This window comes from Carcharodon carcharias, chromosome 9, assembly GCF_017639515.1.
Source record: "Carcharodon carcharias isolate sCarCar2 chromosome 9, sCarCar2.pri, whole genome shotgun sequence".
NCBI classification, from domain to species: Eukaryota; Metazoa; Chordata; class Chondrichthyes; order Lamniformes; family Lamnidae; genus Carcharodon; species Carcharodon carcharias.
The window spans coordinates 32,190,967-32,215,922 of NC_054475.1; the positions used below are offsets into that span (position 1 = coordinate 32,190,967).

At 39.1% G+C, this 24,956-nt stretch overlaps 1 protein-coding gene across 2 annotated transcripts in view; it reads right to left on the reverse strand.

The window, feature by feature from the left end:
* Window positions 1–2,044: 2,044 nt before the first annotated feature.
* Window positions 2,045–24,956, reverse strand: part of brpf3b (bromodomain and PHD finger containing, 3b) — a 69,401-nt gene continuing 46,489 nt past the window's right edge. For both annotated transcript variants that reach the window (XM_041195608.1, XM_041195609.1), the window contains exons 6-13: window positions 19,072–19,384; window positions 15,480–15,743; window positions 9,058–9,588; window positions 8,719–8,827; window positions 5,711–5,817; window positions 4,931–5,028; window positions 3,942–4,096; window positions 2,045–3,032 (exon numbers count right to left, since the gene is read on the reverse strand). In XM_041195608.1, coding sequence (XP_041051542.1) covers window positions 2,849–3,032; window positions 3,942–4,096; window positions 4,931–5,028; window positions 5,711–5,817; window positions 8,719–8,827; window positions 9,058–9,588; window positions 15,480–15,743; window positions 19,072–19,384 — 1,761 coding nt within the window. In that variant the 3' untranslated portion in view covers window positions 2,045–2,848. The remainder of the gene's footprint in view (window positions 3,033–3,941; window positions 4,097–4,930; window positions 5,029–5,710; window positions 5,818–8,718; window positions 8,828–9,057; window positions 9,589–15,479; window positions 15,744–19,071; window positions 19,385–24,956) is intronic.

Genomic DNA, 24,956 nt, shown 5'->3' on the forward strand with positions numbered 1-24,956 from the left:
GAGATTGTATTGAACGATGAATTTGTCAAGCTTGACATTTGGATATTAAGCTAAGTTCTGCACTAAAGTGTAAATCATTAAAACCAGTTATGAAATGGCATTTTTAAAAAATATGGACATTACAAACCCTTATTGCATACATGTTATACATATTGAGTATGTTTTGTTAAAAGCCATTTATTCTTCTCCTCCAGATCAATTAAATTACTTGTACAAAAATAGATATATTACATGTGGCATTTAAACTACTGCTTTCATTGCTATTGTGGAGAGCACACTTTGCATTAAACTTTTTTTGGAGGTACAAAATTTGGGTTTTGAGTGAGTTCCCAACACTATAAGAAGTTAACTGAATTACTTTTTGCACTTCTAGTGCACACAGAGACACCAATTTCCACACTTACACAGGCTCTGAATAGGTGCAGCATGGCCAAGGTATGTTTCATCTGTCCAGAGTGCCAAACTTGTAAATTTGGTAGGCTGGATCATTTGCATGTTTGTGGGTTACCTCCCTTCTTACCCCTCATATACAGGTCCACCCATTGCCCGAGCAGCGTAACTAGAAACAAGGTGGAAACACAACTGCAGGCCCAAGAAGCATATAGTTACAGATCTGCCCAATGGTTTTGGGCCTACTGACTGCTGTTGGAGAACAGAAGCAAGAAGGTAACACCAGAAGATAACTGGGAAGATTGCAAAGGAGGTAGCACATACTTTGTCAGGACTCCAGTGCCTGGCTATCTGGCCCCTTCAGACACAGATGCAAAGAGCAGCACCAGCTTCTTTGGACATCCCTCAAAATGATTACCCTTCCCTTAGCATAGAGAGAAAAGTGTGGCTGGAGATCCAGGAAGACCTTTTCCCTGTCTCTTCCATGGTGGTCTTTGTTCTGCACCTATTATAAAGGCACAAACCCAGATCAGACTCTCTGAGGAAGCACCAGAAATTCCAGAGTAATGGAAAGGTAACAGTGATCAGGTATAATAGGGTTTCACCCCCTCGGTCTGTCTGTAGCAATCAGAAACTAATCAAAAATGAATGGAAACATTGCTGTTGCGCATAATATGAAGTTAAAAAAATGCACCAACAAACTGAAGCCAATTATTTTGAATATACTATTGAATAAAACTACAAATAATGATTTAATATTTTGATAAAAAACATTATGAAATTTTTGCCCTGCTTAAAACACAGAAACCCTCTAAACACACTACATGACTGCCATACATAACAAGCAATATAACATTTGCCATTTATTCCTAGATTTGTAATGAATTTTAAGGTTAGGAAGTCTTTTTTCTTTTTGCCAAAATTGAAAATTTATGAACATACACAAATAGACAATAATCTTTGGCAGGCCCAAATTATAATGGAAAACTGCTGCAGGTCGGTATCCAATTGGTTTCCTGAACAGATAAAAGTTGAATGTCATCTGAAACATGTGTAAATTTTAGCATTGATTTTCTTCAACAGATAAAACTGAAATTAATATCCAGTTTAAGTATTTGGTCCAGCAACATAATAGTTCTGTAGTGATCTTAACTTTAAAGATGGGAAAAATGATGGGCAGAAATTGACGTACTGGTCCATCTAGCCTGCCCCTCAAAGTTGTAATGTCTTATGTTTCATAATATCATACACTTCCAGCCATACCTGGAAGCCATCTAATCTCCTGGGAGAGGCAATAAAACAAGTAAAAGAACACTGTGCAATTAGAGAAAAGAAATCTGGAAAATTTCACTCCATCCCACTTATGCATTCAGACCTAGTCCAGGAAAGCATTCAGGTCCTGATTAATGTCATAAGGTACCTACCTCTTCCACAAGGTGATCTCCAACCCAGCCAGGAGATGGCCCAGTCTCGCTTGAAGGAATTAACTGGGAATTTTTTTGTAACCGATATATTTTGTCACAGCAGCTTTCCTTTGAAGGCTAGAATCACAGCGACACTGATAAGAGCAAACAGCAATGAAGAAACTGACTCCAAGTTATCGAGACTGAAAGCTAACAAAAGAAGCTCAGCAATTAAAATTAAGAACTGTTAATTTCTATTCATCACATTTAATTCTCAGGAGAAAATATAGCCTCAGACAGTTGGATTGTAATAGATCAGAGGTAAAAGTACAATTTTGTAAGTGTCAATTCTCAATTTTCTCAACCATTACAGTTTCTTATAAACAGTACTAGAAAGCAAATAATCTTACTTTCTACAATAAATACAACATGAACATCCTGTGTTTCACAGTGGACACGCAGCTAATTTTAGGTCCCTAGGTAAGTCAACATCATTGATATAATAGCCTGAATACATTAAAAACCAAAATCATAAAATGTAATAAAAAATGTTTTCAACTTGTACTACACAGTATACACAGGTCACAAGTCCACTGCATTTTAACAGAACAAATACTTTCAAACGTCAAATGGTATCGTTTCTCAAATAAATTACAGTGTGTGCGTACAAAATCCATTACCATCACAGAGAAGCTAAAGATTCAGATCTGCAGCCTTGAATAATTTAGTGTGTAACAATATAATACAATTATATACATGGTTTTTCTTCCCCTTGGCGTCCACACAAAAGGCATTATAAACACTATGAACAGGATTTGTATTTGTAAATTTAAAGCATGATCTATGTTTAAATGAAGTAAACATGGCAAGAAACAAGCCAAAGAAAGGCCATATAAGAATTGGCAGTGACAGAGGCTGTGTGTCGATCTGCTTAAAAGTATGAAAAAATAAAGAAAGGAAATTTAGTTTTTACAATGAGCAGAAATTAAGGTCTTTGATGCCCGGTGTCACATCATACAATCTCCTTCTGCAACTTTGGTTATGTTTTATAACAGTCACATGTAGTTTGAGGTGAGAAAGCCATGTTCTCCACGTACTCTGCTCAAATGAATCATTGCTCGGTCATAAGCAATTTGAACAGATTTTCGAATGCTTGATTTACGCCCTTCCATCATTTTCAGTTTGTCCACTGTATCATCAATACCAAGAGGAAGTAATTTTGAACGGGGAAGCCATTGCCTGTTGAGAGGTTACAAATCATGCAAACATATCAGACAAATTACAGATCAATAGTGTTATTTCAGTTCTGTGGTACCTGAATATAGCATGATTTGAAACTACTTGATCAAATTTTGAAAAATTAAGAGCAAAATATTATTTTGCTAGACACCAATCATATGGGGTTTCTTGCTCGTACAAAAGCCATACTTAAGCTAAGGGGCTGCTGTACATATCAAGACCATCTGCCAATGCAGGCTTAGAACTTAACTGACTTTACGCAGACAGCATATACCATATGTAATGTGCAGGAGCTAAAACCAAGTGTGCAAATGGACAACTTTGCTACATAACATAATTACTCAACTTTAGATGCAATTATTTTCATATAGGGTTAATAATGCAACAAGGTTTGAATGCTAACATTCTTAGATTTCTTGCCCCACCCCCTCCAAATGTCCTGATCAGAACATAGGGTAACATTTTTTGATTGTACAATCAGAATGCATCTTTGAAGTTCTGGACTTTTATTTATGACTAGCAAGATTGATCATTCACAGGTCAAAGCAGGAATTCTTGTTTGTAAGTCCTGCCCTTCCTTTCCAATGCTGTATCAAGCTGAAGAGAAAATGGCAGCTTAGCAGAGTGGCACAGTAGTCACCAGAGCAACAGTGTGCCAGCTCCTTGATTGAGCCTCTTCCCTTAAGAATCTGGAGAATGCAGCAAAATTCAAAATACAATCAAATAGGGCTCTGAACAAAATGCACATGCAGATATTTCAGGAATGAAAATCAATTTTAAAGGTAAAAAGGACGTACATACTGAAAGTTCCAGTACATTTTTCAAAATCAATATAAACTGAATAGAGTTAAAACAGTACACCTACATACAAATCCATAGTTCAAGAACCATATTTCTTTTTCCACTTACCACGTTCTTTTGTTGTCAAAAAACAATACTAGGTAAAGTTTCTCTCCAGCTTCAGCGTGCATCTGTTCTCCTAGTTTTACCACATCCAATGGAGGTACAGGTATTGGGACACCATTGTGGTACAAGCCATCTCGAGGCATGTTAGGATCTATGATCTACAAAGTAAAATATTACAGAAAACAAATGAAAAATATTTTGTAATTGTAAAGCATCTGTCATGATCTCAGGACTTTGCAAAGTGCTTCACAGCCAATGAAGTACCTCTGAGGTGAAGTCACTGTTGTAATATGTGCAATTTTACACACAGTAAGGTCCCACAAACAGCAATGAGATAACTGGCCAATTAATCATTTTTTTCCTGGTGCTCGTTGGTCAAGGAATAAACATTGGCCAGGATACCCAGAGAATTCCCCCGCTCTTCTTTAAAACAGTACTATGAAGTCTTTTACATCGACCTGAGAGCATAGACAGATGTTAGTTAAAAATCTCATATAAAAGACACCAATCACCTCAAACAGTGCAGCAGTTCCAAAGTACTATACTGAAGTATCAAAATTAGCTTCAAGTCTTTGGAATGGGGGCACAGCCACTGTCTCAGAAGCAAGTGTGCTAACGCTGAGCTAAGTCTGATGCCTTCTAAGTAACATTTTCAAGAGAAACACATATATGCAAACGTGAGGCAACAAGCATTACCACATCCCAGGATGGACCAGTTCTCAGCCTGTACTAGCATTGGTTGCATAAAAACAAAATTGCATGGAACAATGTTCATCCAAATCAATTAGCAAAAAATACACTCAACTATACCAAACAAATGAAAATAAAATCTTGAACTGTGTTGTGAGTCAAAGTAAAAGTTAATTAAAATAAGTGAAATTATTTCCAAAGGTTAAATTACAACCTAGAATCTGCCAATTATTCAGTGAGGTTATTTAACGTAGTATGTAGTTTTGTTCATTTTACTTAATGGGGCAACAAATTTGACTTACTAGTGCTGGATATGAAGGGTATCCTCTGCACTTGGCCCAAACTAATTCCAGAGGCTCTAAAATGGCATCATTCTCAAAGGGTGTCCAGACCCCTCTCCCTAGAGAAAAAAATCAGAACAATAGAAGTGTTAAGAAATGTTTATATGTGTTACAGTGTAAATTCTGCAATTTCCCTTAAACCTTGAACTGAACTAACGTACTTGACATAAAACTCATTTATTTCAATTTTCTTTGTTTTAATTAAATGGCACTCTTCCTTTGCTATATTTTAATGCTTCTGGAACCAAATTTGTTATTGCATAAAGATAGGCTAATGGTCTCACGTTCAAAAAACAAACCAGCCAGATGTTTTGCGTTTTTCCTGGAGCATTTTTTTTAAAAAGGAAATAAATCATCCTGCCATAGAATACACAAAACAGCTACAACTGAAATTTTCCAACTTCAAACAGCAGGTGGTGCCATTTTTATGAAAAATTGTATTTGGCCAAACTTTGTTTTTGTACCCAATGCAGTGATGCTTTTCAGTGTAATTTGCAATTGCACGATAGAGTATGAAGAAAATAAAATATGGCCCTGCTCTCATTCACTTAGTTTTTTTTAAACAAAAGTACCCTGCCGAGATATAGTAACAGACTAACTAAACATTGGTGGAATTAGAGACACCTTCTAGCAGGCTTCACACTGCCTCATTAGTAATATTTATTTCAGAGTCAACTATTTCTTGTAATTTTACTTTTTACATCCAATTAATGCTTAGTAGAAAGTTCCTACTGTAAGTACCTGATGCACTGTAATCTCCACAAGATACATCCCCGTTGCCATTATCAAGATAGTGTGCTCGAACAAGAGCTGGCTTCCCTCGACTACGTTTGGGTGGAGACAGGCCACTAAAAGAGGACATACAATATTAATTAGTAATATTATTTATAAAGCTAATGGATGCTTGCTTTTGAAAACATTCATTCAATCATAAATAGGAGGTAGTATGCAATTGTAATTAATTGGCAAGGGAGTAAAAACGATATATTCAACAACAAATATTTATATTGCACCTTTAACATAATTAAATGCCCAAGGTGCTTCACATGAGCGTTACAAAATATGGCACCAAGTCGCAACAGGAGATGAGGTCAGATCTCCAAAAGCTTGGTCAAAGTAGGTTTTAAGGAGTATCATAAAGGAAGACAGTGAAGTAGAGAAGTGGAGAGGTTTAGGGAGGAAATTCCAAAGGTTGGGGCTTAGGCAGCTGAAGGCATGGGACTAATGGTGAAAACAATTAAAATGATGGAAAATCAGGGGCCAAATTTACATGAGTGCAGAAGGTTGTGGGGCTAGGGGAGATTACAGAGATAGGGAGAGGCGAAAACATGGAGGAAATTGAAAACAAAATGAGAATTTTAAAGTCAAGGTGTAGCTTCACCAGGACACTAAATACACTAAAAAGTACCTTTTAAAAAGCTTATAGTGTTGGGGGTTACATATTAGCATGGAGAGAGAACTAGCTAAATTAACAGGAAAGAGAGAGTCGGGATGAATAGGTCATTTCAGGATGGCAAACTGGAACTTATGGAGTGCCACAGGGATCAGTTCTCAACAATTTAATGTCTATATTAATGAATAGGATGAAGGGACCAAGTGTTTGGAGCCAGATTTGCTAATGATACAAAAATAGATGGGAAAGCAAATTGTGAGGAGAATGCAAAGGATATAGATAAGTTAGATGAGTATGCGAAAATTTAGCAGATGGAATATAATGTGGGAAAATGGGAGGCTGTCCACTTTGGCAGGCAGAATGGAAAAGCAGAATATTATTTTCAACTGTGAGAGACATACTACAGAATGCTACGGTACAGAGGAACCTGGGTATCCTTGTACATGAATCACCAAAAAGTTAGCATGCAAATACAACAATTAAACAGGAAGGCAAATGGAATGTTGCCTTTATTGCAAGGGGAATGGAGGATAAAAATAGGGAAGTCTTGCTACAACTGTACAGGCCATTGGTGAGGTCACATCTAGAGTATTGTGTACAGTTTTGGTTACTGTACTTGAGGGACATACTTGCATTGGAAGCAGTTCAGCGAAGATTCAATAGGCTGATTCCTGGGATGAGGGGTTTGTCTAATGAAGAAAGCTTGTGTGGGTTGGGCCAGCACTCAATGGAGTTTAGAAGAGTGAGAGGTAATCGTATTAAAACAAATAAGATTCTGACGGAGCTTGACAGGGTAGATGCTGAGAGGATGCTTCCCCTCATGGGGGAATCTAGAACTAGGGGGCAGTTTCAAAATAAGGGGTCTCCCATTTAAACGAAGATGGGGAAGAATTTCTTCTCTGAAAGGATCATTAGTGTTTGGAATTCTCTTCCCCAATAAGCTGTGGAGGCTGGGTCATTGAATACATTCAAGGCTGAGTCAGACAGGTTTTTGATTGGCAATGGACTCAAGGGCTATGGGGGCCAGGCAGGAAAACAGAGTTAAGGCCACAATCAGACCAATCATGATCTTATTGAATGGCAGAACAGGCTTGAGGAGCCAAATGGCCTACTCCTGATCCTATTTCTTACATTCTTAAGTAGTCAGAGATTTTGTTAATTTTTTTTTTACAGATATATGGGAATCCACTAAGCTACTTAAAACGGTTTGGCAGAGGTTATCACAAAAACTAATTAAGTTCTTAAAAAATTGAATTTTTATCATATGCATTTAAATCTGGCTTAGTTTTCCTCCCATTTTTAACGTACAGAACATCATACTCAAATTCCCACCATCTATTCAGGCGCTACAAGTTTTTTTTTAAATTAAAAGCTAATGAGATATTTTCAATACACAGATTTCACCCTAAAATTCGTGCAAAATGTGTACGCAGCATATTGAATTGCCTATACACAGGACATTACAACATCTGGAATAGCAAATCATGATGCAATGTCTGTCCCTTACCAAAAGAGTTCCTGGTCTCACCACAGACATTATAAGGAGGCAACAATTAGATGTCAAGTGCTTCTCCACTGGGAATGGAGGTGAAAAAGGAAAAACAAAAACCAAAGCAAAACTAAATCTTTAAGCCACTCTTTACCTTTCTAAATCAATTTAAGATTACACTGGTAGAGGTCAGTGAACAGATCACCTACTCTGTCAGAAGACAGTGCATACCCTTCACTAAATAAGTCATACAATTTAACACTGGATTCTAGTATGACTGACCATAATTTCTACGGCAATGTTTTAAAAAAAGCATAATTAATACCCTTTCAATTTAATCTGCAGGGGAACTTTGGATTCAGAATAAGAGATATCAGTACTGGAGATTTTTCTTTTTTGCTGAAATAAAGTGCTGGCATCAAAAGTGCTAGCAATCCAGGGTGAGATGTAGCATAGTTTCTGTTCAAGATCAAACTCCCATTACTGCATTATCAAGCCAACCAGATCCCAGTGAGGCAACAAGGTCAGCTACGGCAGAGGATTCAGGTCTTTATATAACATCTCAACAGTTACCTCATCCACAAATGCAAAAAAGAGTAACATTTTCATTTCCTCCACCAGCCTCATAACATTAAAAACCAACTTAGTCTGGTAGTTATCACTGCAAGTTTTGTACAGTCGGAAGGGAAACAAATGTACACAACTCAGGCTGGGCAGAATTTCAATCTGCAACCTAGAGATGAAAAAACAGCCTTCTAATCCACTGTTCCACTCAATTTACAAACAAATATATACATTTAATTAATCTTTATTATCACATGGTTTACTCCAGGCATGAAAATCAGGTTTCCAGGTTTTAATAATTACCTGTTACTGTCAAATGCCCCATTGCTTCCAAGACTAGAACTACACTCAGAATCTGAGTAGCTCTCTGCATTTAACAACTGGGGATGTTTTCCAAATCCATTTGAAAGCCCTGTGCAGAAAATATACAAGGTTTCAGCAAAACATTGCCCTCAATATAAAACATTTATTTTAAATTTTAAAAATCCAAGAGACTGACTCGCCCTGCTAAATAACAGCTGCTGAATGACCACAGAGTAGCACCAAAGTAATCCATGGGCTGTTCTTTTAAGCTGTCTAAAAAAGGAGGTTCAGTGCTGACAAACAGCACTTCTGAGGAGAAAGGTAAAGGAAAAAGATTACCTAGTTCTGCAGGAGTGCAAGGAGATTTCTCACTTTCACTATCTGAGCTACAGCTCAGACTTTGAGGTCGTTTCCTTGACTGACGTCGACTCTGTAGTTTTGAGAGTGTCCCTGGTGAAGTATTCAGTGCCAATTGCTCTGTTTGATGCTGGCTGTCTCCATTCTCCACAGGCTGACCAGAGCCCTTCTGTAGCTTCATGCCATTTTTGGCCTTTCTAAAGAGAACAGATGTACGCCTGCCCACTTCGTTGACTGATTGAGCTGTTGTGTCTGAGGTAGAGAGAGCTAGACCATTTACACCACTGTCACTGAGAAGACGCTGAAGAGTATGAGTGCCAAGAGCTTCCTTTTGTAGTGTTTTTCTGTTTAGGACATCGCTGTCAGATTTAATTCGTTTGTGCAGTCTGCTGTGTGCCCTGCTCTCACTCACAGGTTTGAGGGTAGGAGGGTCTGTGTGGGTTTCAGAGTCTGAGGGTGAAGGTGCAGGCCCAGTAGGTTCTAATGTAGGTGGAAGTGAAGATTTTGAATCATCTGTGGGGAAGAGGGGGACAAAAAACAAATTAAACCCAATTTTCCAAATTTATATTCACTCCATTTATTCAATCTCGAAATATTTGGGTTGCTTCATTAAACTAACTTGTGTATTTTCTAAACAGTATTAAATAACTCTGATTATTCTAAATACTGAATTAGTGCCTAATCCAACCTTGAAACAAAAAACTGCATCTAAACTATCTACAAATAAAAAATTGTTCTTGCAGAATTGTTTTCTTCCATGTGAAATTTTCTATCACCTTTGCAGAAACGATAGTTATGGTATGCATGTACTGGACTGTCCTATGTAGGGGTCACAAACTTCAAGAACAGTAGTGGATCTCCCGTACCAATGCACATATTAAATCCAAGAAAAGATTTATAACTTGCTGCCTAGGCATATAACTGGCATGGCAGATTGATTCTGAAACCCAAACTTGGGGTTTTCTACAATAGGCAGCTAACCCACAGTTTCAAATCTACTCCATGCTCTCTCTTTTACCCATCTATTATCTTCAAGTCTTTCCCTCTCTCTTTCCCCCATCCCCACCAACTTCTCCATCCGCTAACCTATCCTCACTCCCATTTATCTATGCTTTCTCTGACCACCCCTCACTCCCATCACTAATCCTACCTCTTCTGCTTCAATCTATACATTCAACCCTTGCATCCTTCCTACCACATAACTCGAACTGACATTCACTGCCCCTTACGCTGTTCCAGGGTGTTTGGCAAGAGGCTAAAGGCCTGTTCACCTTAACCTTATTTTCATCTTCTCCGTCCTATCCATTCACCTCGGAGCTTTGCTTGCTTTCAAAATTCATTTTTAAGTCAAATTAGGACAAAGAAAGCCACTGCCTATGTACCCCTCACTCCATTTCTCTCAGCCTGTCCCTCTGTGAAGTAAACATGATTACAAATGCAGGTTCACATTTCCTGTCAAGAAAACACTTGATTGAGGCTTCAAAATTCAACACTGTTTTTGAAAAATAAACTAAAATTAGCATGAGGAAGATACAGTTTCAATATGATACATATTCTGAAGTTAACAGCACACAAACAGCTACAGTAAGTGTGTAATTACTGCAGCCTGTCATTTTTCACAACAGACCACAGCCCGAGTTTGAAAGAAATACTTTTTAAAACTTCTCTCTAGCTTTTCTTCAAACTATTTTTTACAAAACAGCACAACAGAAACTGCTGGAAACTAAAGAAAAATATCCACATGAGCTAATTTTATAGCACTTTACAGCCAATGACATACTTTTAAAGTGTAGTACTGTTGCATTGTAGGAAAAGCACCAGTCAAGTTATGCACGCTTAAGTCCCCCAACCAGTAACATGATATGACCAGATAATCTGCTCTTACTGAGGCTAGTTGAGGAACAAGTGTCAGGTTTTGAGTGTTAGCCGTAGCTCAGTTGGCGGCACCGTCACCTCTGAATAGCAATGTTTCGAGCTCAAGTTCCACTCCAGGATTCGGGTACAAAAGTCAAAGCCAACACTTGCAGTACATATTGAGGGAGCGCTGTACTGACAGAAGTGCCATCTTTCAGATGAGTCATTAAACTGAGGCACTATCTGTCTGGGCAGGTGGATGTAAAATATCCCATAGCACAATTTTGAAGAGCAGGGGAATTATCCCCAATGTCCTAGCCAATATTTATCCCTCAATCAACCTCACAAAAAACAGATTATTTGGTCATTATCACATTGCTACTGGTGAGAGTTTGCTGAGCGCAAGCTGGTTGCCACACTTCCTACATTTCCCTGCATTACAAATAATTAACTTCAAAGCTTAAACTATTTTTCTCTTTCAAAGGGTGAGCAACCTGCTGGTGCAAACTATCATTGTCCATAATCTTTCATAATCTATACAGAACCAGAATCAATGTCTAACATCATTATTCACTGGCCTGCATTTATTTAATGGATATAGTTTCACATGGATAATCTCCTACAGTAAAAGGAATAAATGAAACAACTGTTGGCCTTATTTTAAGAACAAAAAGCCATGACATGTACATTTCAAAAGTGCTTCATCGGCTGGTGGTTGTGAAAAGCACTATATAAATACAAGTCAGTCTTTCTTTCATAAATATGGGTTATTTATTTACATTATATTGTGAATTTTACTTTTTTTTTGCAATTTTTACCCGTTTGTATTTCAGTTCCACTGTCCAAAACCTTTCTGGTTTCATGTTGTCTCCAATTTACTAATTGACCTGTCAGCCAAATAAACTCAGGATTAACATCCACAACTCTGGTCAGTAAATCAAACCAACATTCATTTAAAGAATGCAGAGCAATTACACTTCTTAAAGGGACAGACCTACATTCTGTTACCAAGGTATCACAACTACATCCTCTGAACATGGGCCGCACCCATAGAATATTCACTGGTATGTAACAAAAATGATACCATCTGCATGCTATATTACAAATGCAAAGCAAAGTAATATACTTCTAAGCTGAAGCCTGAAATAGTCAAGCACATTTCAATTTGCAAACCCTCCTGAACTCCCTCTCTAACAGCATTATGGATGTACCTAAGCCACATGGACTGCAACAGTTCAAGAAGGCAGCTCACCATCACCTTCGAAGGGCAATTAGGGATAGGCAATAAATGCTGGCTTTGTCAGCAACACCCACATCACATGAATGAATAAAAAATGATGAAATACCATCAACAATTGGATTTTTTGACCTTAAAGGAAAACAACTCTGTCTTATTAGCAAAATAATACATTCCATAGTACATGACCGTGATCCATGTCTGGCGTGTAGGAAATATCAATCTCTTGCACACCACATGCAATGCCACGAGAGACTTCTACAAAGCATATAATGTCTTTTAAATTCACTATATAAGTACTGGACTCATGCATGTATTTTGTCTTCAACACTTGAAACTGATTTGAGATTATGGAATTTTAGCCAAACAGCAGCAAATTACAATGGAAGAGGTAGGGAACGTATGAAACAAACTTAGGAGGGGAAAGAAAAACTACCAGTAAAGACCAATCAATTAAATTTACAAGGTGGACCAAAGCGAACAAATTGCTTCAAATATTTTTTTGAAATGCTTTATGCAGGTGCTCCATCTTAGTTTGTGTACTAAACTGAGCAATACCACTTGAAATGAGATTTGTATTCAAAAAGACAAAACTTACAATATTTAATCAGAAAAATAGTAAAACTTAGGCATTTGCATTTTCTGCAATGATGGTTCTCATTGGAAGCAATTCTACATGAAAAGTGTTAGCACTCAATTTATACAGCTTCCCAGGCCAGTCGTTGTCAGCTGAAAGATTCAGTTCGCCAGGTTACAATTCCGAGCCTGCACTTGTGCTTTCAACTTTTAGAAATGTTTACAATTGACACAACATGATATGCATTGCGCCTGCCAGGGCTCACTGTTTATAAACGCATTCTCTCCACAATCTGGTATATTGATAGAACATTTACTAAGAAAGAAATTCACAAGAAAACTGTTTTTACAACAGTTAAATTGTGTAATTTTTTTGGTACATCAAATAAAAGTATAAACCACAACTTTTTCTGAAGTCATTTCAGTAAAAGAGGATACTGCATTCAAGGGATTGGTTAGTTTCTTACATTATATGACACAAGACTTTAAATAATTACAAATTACAAATATAGAGTCTTTATTTTATATAATATATCCTAAACAATGAAGCAACTGCCATCTTTTAATTTGTTTGTTTTTGCCCTATACATTTGCCCTGCTCATTTGAACAGCAACAACTTCTGGAAGGGCCACACTAATAATCAAGTTTGGAAAAAGGTTCTAAATAAAGCTCTGCATTTAAAATACTTATCCAATAGATATTACTTGGAACACACTACACACCAATACAGATATACTTAAGTTTGTATATTTCTTGCCCTTCATCAGTCCTGGACCCTGTAAACTGGTATTTTTGTCCCCATTGACAGGGAGCAAAGAACTATTTATTCTCCAAGAATCAACCAAACATTTATCTGACCATCTCTAAGGGGATCTCTTAAAATCTTATTTTCAAATTCTTTAGCATATAGATCTATTTCAAACACATATCCACAGATCTAAATTTTGTGGTCAAATTCTTAAATCCTTCCCTCTTGATTAAATTGAATGCTTTGTATGGACTAATTCCATCTAGTTATAAGAACTCAAAAGACATGAAAACGCTCCACATTAACTGCATTTGTAGAGATGAAGGAAACTAAATGGCTCATCGGGTTAATTTTTCTTCAATGACAACATCTATCTGCCTCTTAATTTATTAGAGATTTTCTCTTTACTAGCCTATTTCAGAAGGCTATTCCAAGTATTAATCAATTGCTGCATTAACAACACTGCCTAACAAAAGCCCTCTCATTAGTTTGTAATTATTCCCCTTTGTTCTTGAGTTCTATATTTTTAAAAACACAAATGCCTGGATTCTGCAGTGTATGAAATGCAAAACTATGTTCACCTTCATTACTCCTCTGAAACTGACAGCAACTTTTGGAGCCTGCATTTGCACAACTAAATGTGGAAATCCAGAAGCTCTCGTCATTGACTCTAAGCTTTGCCATAGGATGCACTAAAGTCCCCTCCCCACACTGCAATCAATTGGAAATCATGGAACGTATGAGAATTTGCCCCTGTACACTATTAGTCTCGATGCAAAAATCCTTGAAAAAAATTGTACCATGTCAAATAATGTTTAACTGGGGCTGGATTTTACCAGGCGCTGTGGTCCCTCGCCCTCACCAAAAAGTCAAGGGGGGGTCCCACCCAGCAGTTTGGCACTGGGAGTACCATTAATTGCTTTAAAACGAGACTTCTACCTTTCCCTTGGGAGGAAGTCCCACCTTAGAGAGCTGCAGGCCAATTGAAAAGCCAGAGGCTCTGTAGTTCGAGCAGTGCCACCAGGAACAGTGGCAACTGCTGAGATTACAGGAAGTCTCCAATGCTAAGGAGCCATGGTAAGTCCAGATTCAGGGTTTTGGGCAAAGGGGACAGGGTGCATGAGGAGGCTGGGGATAAGGAGGTGGTTGGTTGGCGGGGGGTGGGGGGGGGGGGCTTTCTCACCAGGGTGCTCACGAATTACATCCCCCACCACTTGCCCAACACCAGCATACGTAGCTAATATTGCCAGGCTTCCGACAGTGTGGGCCTGCCCCCGCCATGGATTTAAAAACCAGCAGCGATGGAATGAGGTCAAGTGGCCATTTAAGGATCTCAATAGGCCCAATGGCAGGCGAGCAAGCAGCTTGACGCCCCACCCTGTAAAATTTCAGAAATGTCAGGTGTAAGAGGGTAGGTGGCAGGAAGGCCACCAACTGGATTCTACGTAGCCTCCGCCTTCAAACCCACTGGTGGGGAACGTAAAATCCAGCCCTGGGTTTTTAATTGCGTATTAAGTACATAATTATTGCTGAGAAAACTTCTCTGATCTGAAAAAAATAATTTTGCAATTGTGAATTGTCAAATTTCTCCATTAAAAATATTTAAATTATTGGAATTTTTTTAATCATAAAGTTTGATTATGTTTCACCTTCTACCTTAATCCTAAGTGTCTGTCCCAATCATTTAATTCCCTGTAAGATGTAATTAAAAGGGAAGGATAATCAGTTCATTTTACTTCCTGGCTTGCTGTCTAAGATTTTTTCATTGTGATTGGCCACTTACCCTGATTAATGAAAATCGCTGTCACTGGAGGCCTGAAGATATCATTGACTTGGTGCTAGATTTAAATTATCAAGGATGGGGAAAGCTATGTCATACAGAAATCACTACATCCATATGGACGTCTTCCCGATCGCTGGCAGGTAATGTCACTTTGCCAGTAACCGCAAAATCTGCACCAGATTACATACAGTTAAATAACACAAACCTCTCTCAGTGCTATCCTCGTGGCTTTCAGTCAGTGGTTTTCCATTATCCTCCTTCGACAATTCATAGTTGCCATTATGCAAATGCTGCTGTTGTGCCAGTTTATGCCTGATGCTGTTGATTTCTCTCCTCAATAATCTTACTCGTTTTGATCTAGCTCCACTCGATTTCATGGTGCATGTTATGTCCAATTTATCTAGCAACTCTTTGAGCTGGTCCTCCAGCGACAGATGGGCTCTGTTCTCTGGTATCAGCATGTTATCCACTGAAGAACAAATCAAAACATAAATTGAATCCAAAAATTCCCCATGGTCGGCAATTATGCTCTGCTTTTAATTTTCTTGGTCTGGTTTGCATTACAATTAAAATACATGAAAGGATTATGGAAATATTGAAACCAGCATAATTTTAACATTCACAAAAATGAATTCACAGAATTAACATTTTGATGTCAGTTAGTGGACTTGTTCATCATATGTGAATGCTCAGTAATGCAATATTAAGCAAATTGTGCAAATATCAAAATTTAACAATAAAATTCCACTGCATTCCAAAACCTCCATTGATCCACAAACTGAAGTTATAACAGTTTATGTTTGAATCCTAGGTGAATTAGAATTCCAAATCACAATAATCTAATGAATACTTCACAAAAATTACAGAAAACTGCTCTAGTCACTAAATTCACAAATGAGGTAACATCCAATATTTAATAGCATCACGTGCAAAACACTATGCATTAATGTTAATATATTTCAGTCTTAAATTGTAAGCACCAGGCAAAGGTCATCAATATAAACACTAAACAATTGAAAATATAAGTGACATTTAAATTAGATAATTATAATTCGCATTCAATGTAATAGGTTCGACTGATGACAAACATTGGGCATTAACAAGCACATGATGTCACATTCATGCAAGGTGTCCATTATCAAAAAACAAATTCAACCTGAATGCTTCAATTACCATTTACTATGCGTTAATGGATAAACATAATGGATTAGGGTTGGGATGGATTATTTTATCCAGAAGTGAAATTAAGGTACTCCACCACTGTCTTAAGTAGCATAAACAATTAGAACATTTCTCCCTTTGCTGTTAGAGGGAACAGAGCAAATTCTACTGTGTACAAGGGCTGCTATTCTTTCTGGATACTATAATACTGTATAGACCCTCTAGCTCATTGCTTTTGTTTTGCCTCCAGTGCTATGAAATTTTATCTGCTTTGTAAATGGGTACACTCCACAGCACTGACAGCCAAGACAACTAGACTTGTTTCTATTTCACTCACTTTACTGCAAAAATGAAAAATACATCATTTCAAACATTTAATCTCAATTTCCAAAGATTATTAATTTTGCTTTAGTTTTAATGCAATGAGCATTACATTCAGTACATTTTAAACTCCATTTCCCAGAAAACGATTTCTGATATCAACTCAATTATACTAGGATACAATGTGCTAATAAACAAGAAATTTAACATATGGAACTTAAAGCTCTTACTGTCATTTACAACTCACTCCATGCCATCATCCACACATACCTCTGCAAATTCCTCTAGCCATATATGCCAACTCTCACTTTCCACCATTCTGACAGTGACCTGTTCTCCCTCTCCACCAACCACTGCAATTGCATCTGTTCAGCCATCTTGACTCTACTGTCTACATTTTCCCTCAGTCACTCCCCTTTGCCATCTCTCACCCCATTTTCAAAAGCTTTCACCAAATTACTTTGACCATGTCTTCCGTCAGCTCTTCTAATTCTTACTTTGCACCTGCCTGTAACGCCAAGAAGCACTTTGGATATTTATTATGTTAAACACTTTATAATGGCAAGGCAGTAATGGTGCCACTTCTTCTATGTCTTACTCATGTCACAAATGCTTAATTATGATATGACAGATTTTAAGGACAATTGTTCTAAAGGTACATTTCTGTTTGCAAATCTATACATTTGAGTTTAAAAATCTTTAGCGAAATGGGAGTATGGACAGACAACATGGCACCTTTGTGTATTAGTCAAACCTTGTCAAACTCATATCTCTAAAGCTGGCTACGAGAGTTATTAAAATGCATCCTCCAGGGATGTCCACTGAATCTTCTAAAAAAGTGTGAAAAATCCTTTTACTTCTGAGAGAACAGGAGAGAGGAAGGGACTTCAAAGGACCACAACATAATTAACTTCTCTGCCTGGTGAAATAATGACTCCGTGAAAATTAACACAGCAGCCATTTTCGTACTTTTTGAACTGTGGAGGCTGTGGAGGCTTGGGGAGGTAGGGTGCAGAACCCCCTGGACAAACTCTGAGACACATCATCAGCGGGGTTTTATCTCTGCCAAAATTGATGGTTATCCAGAAATTAACTGCTGTTCCGCTGAGAATAATCTAGGCAATCTTCAAATGTCGTAGTCGCAGAACTAGTGAGGAACAAGAAACCTTCACACTCCCAAAACCTACGTGACCTGCGGAGTCCACCTGAAAAAGGCAGACACCGACTAGTCGACTACAGAAGCTATAGCAACTGCTAAACCGAACCTCAAGTTTCAACCCCTTCACTTCAGAAAGAAGGTATTCAAGCAATGGGCGGCCATGATACCTCACAGACACTGATTTGAAATCACATCTAGTTTTTTTTGTTTTTAAAGTATCTTTTTTGCTTTAAATGCATTTTAATTTTGTATCTGTACTCTATTTAATGGCTTTATCACTTTTGCTTAAGTAACTTTCAGCAGTAATTTTGTAATAAACTAACCTTGACCTTGTTTAAGACTAAAACTGGTCTGCTGGATTATTTTTAAATTGAACAACTCAAATTATAATACACAAAGAAACTCTTAGGTCGCAGGCCACTGAGGAAACGCTTTTTACGTGGTCATAGCATCCAATTCCAGTGCCTATGCAATTTATTCTCTACTCTCTATTTTTGTATTTTTTTGGTTATACTTCTTAATTCTAAGGACAATGTGAAAAAAATACTGGGTGACCAAAAAATTGCAAAAAAAAACTAAAAAACAAAAAGATTACTACAGCAGAATTATGGGGACATATAACTTTCAAAAGATAATTAAAAATGGATTGCCTGTGTTACAGCTCATGTTTTTAAGGATATAAAGTTCTGCCTTTCACATGCCAGTTAGCTAAATGCTCATAACTTTTCTACTGCAGTAAAAGAAAATAAATCTGGGCACCTAATGTTGTTCTAACATTTGTTCTATATAAATCAAAAACAGGATAATCTAAATGTCTTATTTGAGTCAGTCAGAAAAGCATGACAATTTTTATCCCTGTAAAGATTGATTAAATGTGCAACCCTACACACTTAATGCATGGATTGCTATATGCAATATTAACTGAAAGTACATTATTCGATTAAAGACTTTTTAGAAAATAGAATAATGTAATTTTATTTTTGAATATTAACCATCTTGATGAAATAAAATCAAGGCTTAAACCTGGGATAATTTATGGAATGTTTTTCAAATCCATCAATTGAAAATCTTGGTTTCCCCCTCCCCCAATTTTCAGTGAAATAACAAAAGGAAGTATTATCCTCCCAGTACCACTCTGTACTGTCAGAATACCTACCATCCTCCCAGGAGAAGCGGTAGAAGTTAGCCAAATTTGGTGATTCAGGTAGATGCATTCCAGTTTCATAGTCATACCCAATGTTTTCAGCTTGGCGTCGAGCACACCTTAATATGGAACCTCCTATGTCTCTCAATCTCACAGCTGCCCGGTAGAATATAGTTTCTTTAGCATTATACTTCATACAGTTGTTTATGACCAGGTTAAAATCCGTTTCAAACTCATCAAGGGTTTTGTAACAGTGAGTTTCTAGCTTTTTTCTCATGGTTGAAAAGTCCATAGGATGTGTAATAAACTCTAAATAATCTGGAACCTTGAAAAACAAAAGCATTAATAATAAGTAAATGTCAAAAAGATAGAACCCTTCCTTTTCCACCCCACCCAAAAAAATTGTGTATGCTAAAGAGCGAGTCTCACCATCAATTTTGATAATGAAATCCTGTGTGCCTTATTTGTAGATTTTTTTAATTTTAGCAGCGAACTTACTGGTGTAAAAATCTTCCAAATTAGTGCACTCAATAATGTTTGGTATGTTTAATAATATTATCAACTACTGCATTTACACAGTAGTTTTCAACAAACTGACAAACAAGATGATCTTGAGTCTTGTTCAAACAAACAAACAAGTTGAACTCCAAAAGTGAGATGAGAATGACTGCTCTTGACATCAAGGCAGCATTTGACCAAGCATGGCATGAAGAAGCCCTGGCAAAACTGGAGTCATTGGGAATCAGAGGGGAAACTCTCTGCTGGTTGGAGTCATACCTAGCACAAAGGAGGATGGTTGTGGTTGTTGGAGGTCAATCATCTCAGTCCCAGGGCAATACTGCAGGAGTTCCTCAGAATACTTTCCTAGTTCCAACCATCTGGCAGTTTCATCAATAACCTTCCTTCCATCATATGTTCAGAAGTGGGGGATGTTCGCTGATGAATACACAAATGTCAACACCATACGCGACTCCTCAATGACTGAAGTAGCCCATGTTCAAATACAGAAAGACCTGGACAATATCCAGGCTTGGGTTGACAAGTGCAAGTAACATTCATGCTATTCAAGTGCCAGGCAATGACCATCTCCAACAAGAGAGAATCTAACCATTGTCCCTTGACATTCAATGGCATTGCCATCACTGAATTCCACCCCCCAACAACATTCCGGGGATTATTACTTACCAGAAACTGAACTGGACTAGCCATATAAATATTGTGGCCACAAGAGCAGGTCAAAAGCTAGGAATTCTATGGGGTGTAACTCACCTCCTGACTCTCCAAAGCTTGTCCACCATCTACAAGGCACAAGTCAGGAGTGTGATGGAATACTCTCCACTTGCCTGGATGAGTGCAGCTCCAACAACACTCAAGCAGCTTGACACTACCCAGGTCAGTGCAGCCCACTTGCTTGGCACACCATCCACAAACATTCACTCCCTCCACCACCATTGCACCATCGTGGCAGCAGTGTGCACCATCGACAAGATGCACTGCAGGAACTCACCAAGCCTCTTTAAAAAGCAGCTTCCAAACCCACAACAACTACCATCTAAAAGGACAAAGGCAGTAGACACATGGAAACACCACCACCTGAAAGTTCCCCTCCAAGCCACACACCATCCTGACTTGGAAATATATTACCATTCCTTCACTACCACTTGGTCAAAATCCTGGAACTCCCACCCTAACGGTACTGCGGGTGTACCTACACCACATGGATTTTTTTTATTCATTCATGGGATGTGGGCTAGGCTGGCTGGGTCAGCATTTATTGTCCATCCCTAATTGAGAAGGTGGTGGTGAACTGCCTTCTTGAACCGCTGCAGTCCATGTGGTGTAGGTACACACACAGTGCTGTTAGGAAGGGAGTTCCAGGATTTTGATGCAGCGACAGTGAAGGAATGGCGATATATTTCCAAGTCAGGATGGTGAGTGACTTGGACGTGAATTTCCCGGTGGTGGTATTCCCATCTATCTGCTGCCCTTGTCCTTCTAGATGGTAGTGGTCGTAGGTTTGGAAAGTGCTATGGAAGGAGCCCTGGTGAATTCCTGCAATGCATCTTGTAGATGGTGCACATTGCTGCTACTGTGCATCAGAGGTGGAGGGAGTGAATGTTTGTGGATATGGTGCCAATCAAGCAGGCTGCTTTGCCCTGGATGGTGTCAAGCTTCTTGAGTGTTGTGGGAGCTGCACTCATCCAGGCAAATGGGGAGTATTCCATCACATTCCTGACTTGTGTAGATGGTAGACAGGCTTTTGGGAGTCAGTTTACTCGTTTTGGGAGAGGTGGGTTACTCGTCGCACAATTCCTAGCCTCTGACCTACTCTTGTAGCCACAGTATTTATATGGCTAGTACAGTTCAGCTTATGGTCAATGGTAACCCCAGGATATTGATAGTGGGAGATTCAGTGATGGTAATACCATTGAACATCAAGGCAATGGTTGGATTCTCTCGTGCTGGAGATGGTCACTGCCTGATAAGTGTGTGGCACGAATATTACTTGCCACGTCAGCCCAAGCCTGGATATTGTCCAGGTCTTGCTGCATTTGGTCATGGGCTGCTTCAGTATCTGAGGAGTCACGAATGGTGCTGAACATGGTGCAATCAGCAGCAACCATCCCCATTTCTGAACTTATGATGGAAGGAAGGTCATTGATGAAGCAGCTGAAGATGGTTGGACCTAGGAAAGTACCCTGAGGAACTCCTGCAGTGATGTCCTGGAATGGAGATGATTGACCTCCAAAAGCCAGAATCATCTTCCTTTAAGCTAGGTAGTGTGTGCAGTTTTGGTCTCCTTATCTGAGGAAGGATGTTCTTGCTATAGAGGGAGCGCAGCGAAGGTTTACCAGACCAATTCCTAGGACAGCGTGACTGACATATGAGGAGAGATTGAGTCGGTTAGGATTATATTTGCTGGAGTTCAGAAGAATGGGGGGGGGGAGCGGTGGATCTCATAAAAACCTATAAAATTCTAACAGAACTACACAGGATAGATGCAGGAGGATGTTCCCGATGGTGGGGGAGTCCAGAACCAGGGGTCACAGTCTGAGGATACGGGGTAGACCATTTAGGACTGAAATGAGGAGAAATTTCTTCACCCAGAGTATGGTGAGCCTGTGGAATTTGCTACCACAGAAAGTAATTGAGGCCACAACATTGTATGTTTTCAAGAAGGAGTTAGCTCTTGGGGCGAAAGGGATCAAAGGATATGGGGAGAAAGCGGAAGGAGGCTATTGAGCTGGATGATCAGCTACGATCATGATGAGTGGTGGAGCAGGCTCAAAGGGCCAAATGGCCTACTCCTGCTCCTAGTTTCTATGTATGATTCCAAGCAGCAGAGAGAGTTTTCCCTATGATTCCCAATGACTCCAGTTTTGCCAAGGCTCCTTGATGCCATACTCGCTCAAATGCAGCCTTGATGTCAAGGGCAGTCACTCCCATCTCACCTCGGGAGTTCAGCTTTTTTGTCCATGTTTGAACCAAGGCTGTAATGAGGTCAGGTGCTGAGTGGCCCTGGCAGAACTTAAACTCGGCATCAGTGAGCAGGTTATTGCTAAGCAAGTACCGCTTGATAGCACTGTTGATGACCCCTTCCATTACTTTACTGATGATGGAGAGTAGACTGATGGGACGGTAATTAGCCGGGTTGGATTTGTCCTGCTTTTTGTGTACAAGACAATTTTTCACACAGCCGGGTAGATGCTAGTGTTGTAGCTGTACTGGAGCAGTTGGCTAAGGGCCCAACAATTTCTGGGGCACAAGTCTTCAGTGCTGTTGCCAGAATAATGTCAGGGCCCACAGCCTTTGTAGTAATCAGTGCCTTCGGCCATTTCTTGATATCATGTAGAGCGAATCGAATTGGCTGAAGACTGGCATCTGTGATACTGGGGACCTCCAGAAGAGGCCGAGATGGATCATCCACTCAGCGCTTCTGGCTGAAGATCGTACCAAATGCTTCAGCCTCATCTTTTGCACTGATGTGCTGGGCTCCTTCATCTTTGAATCTGGGTATATTTGTGGAGCCTCCTTCTCCAGTGAGCTGCGCAATTGTCCAACACCATTCATGACTGGATGTGGCAGGACTGCAGAGCTTAGATTAGATCTGTTGGTTGTGGGATCGCTTAGCTGTGTCTATCGCTTGCTGCTTATGCTGTTTGACATGCAAGTAGCCCTGTGTTATAGCTTCACCAGGTTGACACCTCATTTTTAGGTGTTCCTGGTGCTGCTCCTGGTTAATCCCCTGACTTGATGGTAATGGTAGAGTGGGGGGATAAGCCAGGCCATGAGGTTACAGATTATGTTCAAGTACAATTCTGCTGCTGCTAATGGCCCATAGCGCCTCATGGATGCCCAGTCTTGAGCTGCTTGATCTGTTCACCAGCAGCTCAAGAAGGCAGTGCATCACCACCATCTCAAGGGTCATTAGGGATGGGCAATAAATGCTGGCCTAGCCAGCAATACCCACATCGCATGAATGACTTTTTTTTTATATCATATTTTGTGATTGTTTCATAGGTATCGAAGATGAGACTCTCTCTTCAAACAGAGGTAATATGTAGTGCTTTCTCTACAGATTCTAAATTAAGTGGGATGACTAAATTCACACCTACCTAACTTAAACATGACTCTGATCCAAGCACAGAATTCAAATGTACCAATATCATTAAATATAAAATTTAAAACCATACATAATATTCTGAAAAAACTCAATTAAGTAAAGGAAATGATTTCCTGGAACTGGGATCAGTGGGAGCAGAAATTTGGGCAAAGATGCACTCTGCCAAATTCCTACCAATTAGATTTCCCAGCAAGAACTGTATTTATCTATTCCCTACCTAACAGCACGGTGGGTCTATCTACACCAAACAGACTGCAGCAGTTCAACAAGGCAGCTCACCAGCACCATCTAAAGGGCAACTAGGGATGAGCAGTAAATGCTGGTCCTTCCACCAACACCCACATCCTACAAATAAAAACAATCCAAACAACCAAAATAGGTCACCCAAACACATGTTCCACAATTTGATCCATGACTCAAAAGCCTATACAGTTGATGGCTGACTGACTGAATAAGCTTTATTGCCAAATTCAAAATAAAATTATTCATAATTATACCAGCAACACCAAAGATGATGGCAATGTCACACCAGGACTTCAGGGTGTACTGCAGTTATTATGCATAATCACCTCACATGGAGTCTGTTATGTACATGGCTTGCATATTAAGCATATGTCTTGGTCAGCAAAATCAGTAAAGGTTTGGGCACATTTTTCTGGCAGACAGAAACCCAAATATATGGAAGCTACGTGCCTGAATTCTACTAAAACAAAAGAATCTAGGCTATACTGTTTACATAAACTCACAGTCAATGAGTACAATCCAGTTTGGAGTTGGGGGTGAACAGAGGAGGAAACGGGGGAAAAAGGAAAAGGGGCTGAGGCACTCTACTTAATTTAAGTACAATCTAAATTTACTCAATTCAAATTAATTCAGCAGAGTATAAATTTATAACAGACAAATTAACTGCCTACATTTGAAAGTTTAACTAAAAAAATTGATATTGACACTAGTGATAAATATATATATATTTAATTCATTCATGGGATGTGAGCATCGCTGGCTAAGCCAGCATTTATTGCCCATCCCTAATTGCCCTTGAGAAGGTAGTGGTGAGCTTCTTTCTTGAACCACTGCAGTCCATGTGGTGTAGGTGCACCCACAGTACTGCTAGGAAGGGAGTTCTAGGATTTTGGCCCAGCAACAGACAAGGAACGGCGATAAATTTCCAAGTCAGAATGGTAAGCGGCTTGGAGGGGAGCTTTCAAGCGGTGGTGTTTCCATGTGTCACTGGCTAAAAATACAAGAACATTAGATATAGGAGCAGGAGTAG